At 34.4% G+C, this 9,928-nt stretch overlaps 1 protein-coding gene across 15 annotated transcripts in view; it reads right to left on the reverse strand.

Moving 5' to 3' along the window:
- The window catches only part of DMD (dystrophin), a 1,059,271-nt gene that overhangs the window by 571,353 nt on the left and 477,990 nt on the right, over window positions 1-9,928 (reverse strand). For all 15 annotated transcript variants that reach the window (XM_064646827.1, XM_064646820.1, XM_064646822.1 and 12 more), the window contains one exon: window positions 9,257-9,429. In XM_064646827.1, coding sequence (XP_064502897.1) covers window positions 9,257-9,429 — 173 coding nt within the window. The remainder of the gene's footprint in view (window positions 1-9,256; window positions 9,430-9,928) is intronic.

Here is a 9,928-nt window from a genome sequence, read left to right on the forward strand (position 1 = left end):
AAGGGACTCTAGTGAATTCTTTATGACTAACAGGCTAAGCAAATAAAACCTAAGGAAATGAGACTTCAATGATTATGCTGTCCATCACTCATTTCCAATAATAAATCTTCTAGCTTCTTAGCCAGTTTCAGCCAAATCTGACAAGGAAGTATCAGTCTCAAAGGTAATTGTGTTGTTATAGGATTTTGAAAAATTGGTTGCTGGAGAGAAGAAAGAACATCTTATTTGTTTTAACACTCTGAAAAGACAAGGAGAGGGTCACTGTGCTCTATTTTGTTTGGCATCTATAGTCCAGCCACCCAGCTGATACACGTACAGATGCAAAATACAGGTATGATCTCTATTCTGTGAGAATTATATGTGATTTTATTTTTAATTGTTTTCCAACTTTGACACCTCACATCTTTTTAATTTTCTTGCTGTCATACAACACTTGTGGACAGAAAGAATAAATCAGATCATCTGACTGGAACTGAGGCTATACCATCTTACAATTTTATTCTGATGTTGCCCTAATAGATAGAGAATTGCACCAAGATCTTAATGAAGTTATTACTGAACCCAATTTTCCTGAGTGATATTAGACAAAATGATATGGGAGCAAAACAATTGTCACTCTTATTTTATTTTAGTGTAACTTTCAAAAGAACATTTTCAACCTCACGCTAAGAATTAATCCCTCTTTTACTGGAAAAGCAACTGGACACTTAAAATAATTACCAATCAGATGAAATATCTCACAATGAAAGTCTAATCTAAAAGAAAATTATATATTCCAGGAAGAAACAAAGAATATCACAGCAGAAACTACTTGCAATGGATCAGAGGTATGGTCTCCTGTAGAAGCCTAGAAGACTAATGTGTATGTCTCAAACATGGTTAGCTGGATAGCTGTGGAGCCAGGCAAGGATTGTTGGTAAAAACAGGCTGAGAGAAAGAACAGGATGTGGTTGAAGAGGGTGGCATACAGGGGTAGGGCAACAATTTTTGGGGAGAAACATCCTTGTTCTGGCTCCTCGAGATAGGCACAGTACAGGGCAAGCACAGAAACGAGGTCGAGAAGGAGGCATGGACTGTCGACCAAAGACCAACCCAGTAGGGAGGGATCAAGATTACGAAAGTCCCCCAAAGCTCTCTGACCCGTTTTCAGAAATGTCTAGAAGAATGAACTGCACATGATAACTAATTTGCAAAGAAACCGAGAAACTTATCTCCAGGGTGGGAAAAACCTATCTATAAAAAGGTATCCCCACAAAGCCTGGGTGGTGCCTCTGGACACCCCATCAGCTGGATCAATGCTGGTTGGTTGGTTTGTTTCTTTGTTTCTTTCTTTCTTTCTCTCTCTCTCTTTATTTTTTTCTCTCTTTCTGTCTTTAATATTTCTCTCTTTCTGTCTCTCTCTCCTCCCTTTCACCTCACCACTTATTCAAAATCCAGTGCTTTGTAGTTATACTATAAGGGACTAATACCAATTTCTATAATGTCTATAATTTACTAATAAAATTTTTTAAATCCTTATGGACCATCTGACTTTTGTCATTCCTTTTTGACAATAGGTATCTATGAATATGGTGGGATGCCACAGTCCTCCCAAAATAAGAGTAAATAGAAAACAGGTATTTTGCTTACTTTTACAAAAAATCTCTGGAATACTCTGTTTCAATTTAAGAAGGATTTTTTTTCTGTGTTAAATAAAACTACATATTTGTAGTTCCTCAGATAAATAAATACAAGGCTAAATTAATCTCAAGACTCTAGATTACAAAAATTTGGGGAGTAGAGACTACTATATAAATATGCAGTGTAAGAATGAGCAAAAGCAAACAGTTATTATCAGATCAATTGCCATAATATTTTGGATCACACCAGAAATATTGACTAGCTTTTGCTGAAATCACCTCAGACACTGACTTGCCCATAAAGAAAAGAAAATTTGAAAGCTGACCAGTTCTACTGAATTACTGAAGGTCATCAGGACAGAAGACTGAACCTTGTAATCTCATAACTATTTAGTACCAAGGTCTATAACACAAAACTTGCTGTTTTCTGGTCCAAACAAAATGTGTGTCTTTTTTTTATCTTTGGCACATAGGGTTATATGTAATATATTTAAGAAAAGAAAAAAGTTGTATTGAAACTGACTTGGAGAAAGAAAGAGAAAATTATATGTATTAGATGATAGCTACAACATGTACAGAACTGAGAAACACCAGTGATGAAAACTGTATAAAACAGAAAATTGTAACTACAGGTCTTAAAAGACTAGGCTCCCTCTGCTGTCAAAAATGCTCTCCAGGGATGTACTTAAAGGCAGGTGTACACTGCACCATGGCAACTAGAGAGCAGCAATTCCTTAAAAAGCATCAAGAGAATTCTGCAAAGGAGCTCACCTTAATACATACAATATATACTGGACCTAATGGCAGTTCCTGCAACGTTATCCTTCATCCAGTGCACAGCTGACCCAACTAAATAATCAAAATATTCATCCAGCTAAAAAGTTTGTGCACAGCACAAAGTAATGATTCAATACCATCAGTCAAAGCATACCTCAATTGTCAAGGCTTTAGAGAAAGTAATAGAAGTCATCAGAAATGAAGTTTCAGACCTGAGGAAATGCTGCAGCTCTCAGCCTACATCCACATAGATGGGTGTAGCTAAGCATGACTGTTCTCCGCCTGAGTTTTGAGATGGTTAACTATAAATCAGGACTATCTGTAGAGTTAGAGAGATGCACTAACATAGCACTTCCCTAAAGCAAGTATACTCTGCATTTCAGCTGTGTCTCATAGCTTGTGACACTGACCATGATGTCATCTTATTTTTGTATCTGACATGAAGGCCCAAAACAGTTCATATCCAGACATCTCACAGTCTATTTGCTTCTGCCTGTATTTGTCTTCATATATATTTGCATTCCCGTAGTGCTACAGCCCACATATTAATGACTAAGCCATAACATTTCCCAGACATTTCAGCGAAAATCTTAGTTTGTACAGCAGAAAAAGACACCATGATAATTCCTGTATGAATGTAGTGCATTTTTATCACTGAGCATTTTACAGTAAAGTTATGCTAAGTTATGCTAATTGTCAGGCTTGAGGATTGGTGATTTAAAAACACAAGATTCTTTTTCAGCTGAAACACTTTCACAGCACAAACACATGCTAGATTATCTCCTCTACTTATAAAAAGACATTCTTAATTATTTATCATTTTACAATATAGACACCTTCAATTCCCATACCAAGAATTTTGTGTTTTAAACTCTATAACTACCACATGGCAGAGATTTAATAAACATAGCTCTTCCCAAAAACTACTCTGTTATTTCTCATCCTGCCTCAACTTTGCTCTTTAAGTTTAACAAATAATTTTAAATTTTACTTGTAGCTATTCTGTTTTGAAGATGATTTTATATACATTCCTGCATGAAAAGAGACATTTTAATGGCTATATATAAAGTAAAAATATTTTACAGATTTTTCTGTAAATCAAATCTTTCTAGTTATAAACTAGGCCACAAAAATATTTCTATACATTTCGGGTTTCTTCATATTATAAATATTGACAGAAAGACCTATCTAGATTATCCATAATAAAATATTTATACATTACATTATACCTGCTGGTAATACATTATTTTATACTTGTTTGTAAGCAATTAAGCAACCAATGAAACTTACTGATACATTAATTTGATGGTGTGATATTATGGGGGCAAATTAAGTGGCAAATCTGTTGTAAGATTTTAATTATAAAACAACTGCTATGGAGAGCATTTCTATACAGTAAACAGGGTATGGAAATAAATTAACAGCTAATGTTGGCTGTAAGAGTCAAGCATTATAAGCTGCCCTTTTCAAAATCTAAATGAATAATTTGAGTCACTGTGAAAGAAAGCAAGAAAAAACCCCTACCCTGCATGTAACTAAGGCATGGTAGCTATTTTGAGATTAACATTAGACAGGAAATAATTTCCTTCTCTCATTGGGGATGAACTAATCTGTTCTGGTTTTCACTTTCACCTTGAATCTCAAGCCAAGGGTAATTTTAGTAACACGACTTACAACCCCAACAGACATATGTGGGCAGATACTTTAAGGTAAGAGAGCAGCCACTATTCCTGACTTTCTCTCAAAATACCTAGGCCTTCCACTACTTGCTTTTCTCTCTCTACTGAAACAAAGCCAGTTAACCTTAATTTTTGTCACTCACTTTGTCAGAGTTAAGGCAAGGAACAAAGAAATGCTGACTGGGCTTAGTGAAAGAGATATACAACAACACGTTCAGATATAAACTGAACTGCATTGCTTTGTTATATTTCCTAGGTTGAGATTAATCTCCCCTAACTTTATCTATCTAAAAGTACTGTGTCTAGTCTTATCTTGTCTGGTCTCCCTGAAGACTCAGTGGACCTACTATATCGTTCAACAGCTACTTGTGAAAGAATTGCCTGGGAGTATTTAGTTGAGAAAGACAAGTGCTATAAAATAGATAACTAAAACCGGATGGTTAAAGGTAGGTAAGATGACTCATATCTTCAATGACAGAAGATGTTTCATATTATGAAAAGATAACTATACTCTTAATATATCACTTGGGTTGAATGTCTTAGTATTATATCTATATACTTTCTACTAAGCAAGCAGAGCACAGAAGCTGGATCTCGTTCAGACATCAGAGACAGGGATGTCCTCAAGGCTTACTGGTTCTGCAGTAATACACAACATAGGCAGGTTACTTACATTTCAAAAATTTGCGTATTGCATTTCTTTTCACCAATATCTTGATACATGAATCGGATTAGTTCTCAACTCAACAGACTATATCAGTAAGGGATTATGAAATCTGCTGCTATGTGGTATTAGAGATATAACCACGAAATATTACTTCTCTGACAATGAATTTATTCCTTATGTCTAATAAATGCTTTTCATCAGCCCTTACCAAGCTAATTTAAGGTTACTCAGAATAGCTGACAGTTGTACTGTTGTTCAAAAATTAAAATAATTCTTGGTATAAGCCTATTTACTAGTTCTTTATGGTTTGCTCTTGTTACTATAAAAATTACTAGTTGTCTGTGAGTTTTATAAAGGCATCAATCTCTTCTTATTATCATTATTATGAATTTGTGATCTTTTCTGATATGACTGGCATATCACTTTTTTCCACTTTTCAGAATTATCAAGAAACTTTGTTGCACTTTATTGATTGAATGATTTCTGGAAGTGTTAGAAAGGTTACTTTTAGGGAGCATGTGTTGTTCACAGAAGCAAGATTCAGGCATAAATATCCCAGGAAGACAATATCCTGAAAAAACAAGATCTTCTACAAGTGGTAGGTTGATAAGACAAAAAGTTATATAAGACAGTAACTTAGAAGTCTATCTTCTACTGTCTTCTCTTTTTTTCCCCAGATATTATGTGCTCTCATCTAAGATATACTGGGACCTGGTGTTACTGTCCCTTCCTAAATAGTTATGATCAATACAAAAAACAAGTATCTAAGATTGCTGCAGAGAAGGAAAACTACTGTGAAAAACTGGTACAAGGACAGGACAAATTATGGCATCTGAATGGTTATTCTTGCTAGGACTGAAACTTTACCTTTCAAACTCAGATTGCATTACCTTAATACATGTGTTGGAAAAGATAACATAGAAATTTAGCATCATGAAAGCAAAGGTTGAAGCTATAAATTAAATTGTAAATTACTCCTTAGCTCACAAAAGACAAATCATGCCACTGCTGTTCCCTGGAGTTTGCTTTGCACTCAGGAAACTGAAATAAAGGAAACAAATTCCACTTGGTATAAGATGATGTCACTCCCATTTATCTGTTGGAAACACAACAAATTACCATGTTCCAAAATAAATTCGTATAGAAAAGAATCTCACTCCTAAAAAAGAACCATGCTAGATCTAAGCTTTACTTAAAAAATTAGTAAGCTGAAGACTAGTATTTATACAAGTTTGTGAAAGAGTAAATATTTCCATTCATCCTAGGTTTCTAAAAACACTCAAAGAGTACGCTAGGATGATCACAGCATTTTTGCTTATACTCTTTCAGTTAAATATTGGCTGTTATCCTACAGCAAGTACAGTATGAACTCCTATTCAAATGCAGGAAACACGTTAAAATGACAATGTGAAATAAGGTTTTCAAATACTGTAGAAGAGCTGGACTCATAAAGCTATTTGAGTCCTTACCATCATAATGTATTCCTGTCAAACCAGTGTGTGCTCTGCTGTAAAACAAACTAAAAATCTATCTTGATTTCTAATTAAAAGGAATTCACTACAAAGTTAATTACAAAGTATCTAGATATGAATCAGGACTGTTAGGAAATCTATTTCACACGAAAGAATTCAACATATGTGTTTCTAATTGTTTCCATGAGATTTAGAGTAAACTCTGTTCTAGCAACTACAGAGATAAGGAAAAGTGTTTTGTTCTTTCATCTATCACCATGACACTTGACTTTTCATTCCTTTAAATAATAATTTCCATGTTAGAAGCCTTTGATTTCCTAAAAGCAATATTCAGAAACTAACATAGTTACAAATATATTTGTTTCTGTAACCTTTCAAACATCAAATACTCACATTCACTTAGACATGCTCCCTTGAAAGCAAGACAGCTCCAATAATAATCCCAAAACTGTCCTAAAAAATCATCATCAATAGCATATCTCATAAACACAGATTCATCCATGTCCCAAGGGTAGACTTACATTGATATTTTCACCCCTTACAGACACAAACTGCTAGAAGTAAAATGCTAAAGGCCATATTGTCTTCCTTCACCTCCTCCCCAGAATTCGTGTGCAGCCCAAATGCACCTCACAAAATAGCAGAAGCTACAGGGATCATCTAGAGTTCAAACTAAACCTTTGAAACAGTGACACAGTGAGACTGACACCACAAACAAAAAATTTCAAAGAAAAAGAAAGGCCTGTGTCTCCAGACAGCAGTCAAGCTTATCATCACCTTGAATTACTGTCCATCACAGTAACAGAGGATAACTCCCCCAGGCAAAAGCCAGCTGGACAGTAATCATACTTTACAGTTCTCTAGTGCCTTTATCTGATGACCTCAAAATACTTGACAAACACTAATTCATTTCACCTCACAAGACTTCTGCTGCTGGCTAAATACCACTACACTCTATATAAGGAATAACTGAGTGTCAGAGATGTAGCCCAAACTTTCAGCTAACAGTAAATTACTCTCCTTGCTAAGTACCAGTGGCAGAAAATGCATTAGTGAAGATTCCAAAGGTTTCTCAGAGATTGGTCTACTAAAACAGTTACAGACTGGGCAAAGCCAGTCTCTATGAAAAGATTCCAAAGTTTTCCCAGAGCTTGGTCTACCAAAGCAATAAGAGTTTGGGCAAAACCAGTCTCTGGGAAAAGCACAACACCAAATATCCCCAGGTTTTATCACCTGTATGAGAAGCTTTGCTTCAGCCTCTGTTTCTAACTTATCCTTTGTTTTTGTACATGGCATCATGACTAGCATGACCTTTTCTTACCACACCAGAACCAGGCTTGCTATTCTTAAAAAAAGTAATGGGCATAGAAGAATTTGTAACCATTACCAGATTTTAAATGTCTCAGTTTTTTACACTTTAAATGTTGAGACAAAGCAGAGGTGACATGAAGATTACTGAATTAGCTTTTTTACTGTAATTCTCTTTGACTATTAATTTTTAAGCTTCACTCTCTTCTCTTTCCAGCAATCTAAAATCAAAGCTAGTGACTGGCTGGCAGTGGAAATAATATGTCTGTACAAACCTGCAAAGGGACAGCTCTTTAACAATATTTCTAAACAACAAAACTGCATAAAAGTCACGGATTGGATTGTAGGACAAAATCAGTGCAGGCTAAACCCACATTAAGTATTTTTTTTTCTTCTAGTTACTGCTTGCGCATTTAGAATCCCATCTCATCCTATCTCATCCTACTATACAGCACAATAATTATTTGGACATTCAGTTAATTTTTTATAGAATAATTATAATGCATATAAAAATACTTTCTCAGATAAGGGATATTTCTAAACATATGAGTAGTGCAAGAAGTGATATTCTAGAAAATGTCAAGCTATTTGATATTTGATATTTGATATCTATTGTCTTTTGAGGTAGCATATCAAATGAAACTTTTAATGTCAAGTTTTCAGCATTGTCTGAAGAGCCAATTTTGTAAAATTCCTATGAACGGACAATTTAAATGAATGGAACTAGTCATATATATAATGATTTTCATTATCAGATTAATGTCTTACATTCTCAGAAGAATTATCAAGGACTTTTCTGTGGTAATTCAATAAATGCTTGAAACCATGTGTTTCTATCTAAGGCAAACTTATTTGTTAACTCTTAAATTACTCATACTGGAAAAAAAGTATATCCCATAAATGATAGCAATTTCTCTATCACTGCTAGTAATGTCTGATACATCACTTAATAAAAAAGTTAAGAGGGAGTATAAACCTATGTGTTTTACTGCAAAATGCCAAAATTGGCGACGTACTACAGAGCCTAAATAAGTCACTGGGTTGCTACCTCTGCCTGCTGTGTTCCTAGACATGAGCCATGCCTGAAATATGAAATAGGCTTGGCTATATTTTGTATCATCATATGATTCCCAGATTACAAATATTAGAAATAATATGCCAGGAGGAAAAAACCAAATTATATGATACTGTAGGAGATCATAGCTTTATTTATTATAATTTTAATGCCTTTCTATACCTCTCTTGATTGTCCAGCCTTGCTGTATAAAGTGTAATATATAAACTCATGAAAAGATGACACCAAATTTAGAGCTGTTAACAATTCTAGCTATGCTCCTTAGACATAAAGTGAGAACTTCTCAAACTAGTAAATCCTCTGCAATTCAAACATCACATATTCAAATATTTAAATCAACAACAAAGGTACAAAAGACTAAATGCCTAAAACCATCTCAGAGTAAAGGTATGTCATTTATAAGGAAATAGGAATATGCTTGCTGTATGATGTCAGATTTTGGTCCAATGCAAGTGGTAGTTGGTCAAAATATTTTCAATTTTACAAAAATGCTCATAAATTAAATTACAATTCTATATACACTTTCTACGTTTAGGTACAAGACAATATTGTTTGTGACTTTAAAAGTATCCCCACAAAAAGACTAGAAAATAATCATCAACAGTAGGCCAAATATTCATGGATGCCATCAGAAAGAGCAATTTTTAAAAGTTACTTACGCCTGCCGCTCCCTGTACATCTTGTTAACTTTGTCCCATTGAAAATTAAGTTGAGTCAGCTTTTCTTGTATATTTGCTGCTTCCTTTGGTGTAGCACTTTGCAAAGCCGGTGTCTTCTTACTGTGAATAATTTCTACCCGACCCTGTAGTCTCCCCAGGCTATCTTTAATGCTCTGTAATATCAAGATTTTAAAAAATAAAATCAAAACTTTGGTTTTATAAATCACAAATAATTGTTCATAAGCAAAAGAAAGCAGTGGAAAATGCTAATGAACCAATAACATTGATAATAATAACAGTTTTACAATAACCACGTATGACAACTGATATAATTCTTTTACTATGCTTTATATTTTACCCATCTGTCACTATTTTCCTACCATTGCTCTGCTTCATTGTTTGGCACTGCTGATTTTTTTTTTCCATTGTTCATTTTTTTTTTCCTGGTTTTAATAAAACTACATAGTCATTTTCAATTTGTTCTAATTTACTGAACATTCTATCCAAACATTTTGAATCCACATCTAACAATACTAGTTTTGATGCAGATTTTAAAGTGTTACTCTCTAGTATACACAAAGTTGCTGCAGTCATGTGTGTAGCTACTAGGAAGAAGCTGGTAGTCTTAGAAAGCTATTATAAACCAGACAGACTTCATGGACAGTTTGAACA

The sequence above is a fragment of the Pseudopipra pipra genome, chromosome 2, assembly GCF_036250125.1.
Source record: "Pseudopipra pipra isolate bDixPip1 chromosome 2, bDixPip1.hap1, whole genome shotgun sequence".
NCBI classification, from domain to species: Eukaryota; Metazoa; Chordata; class Aves; order Passeriformes; family Pipridae; genus Pseudopipra; species Pseudopipra pipra.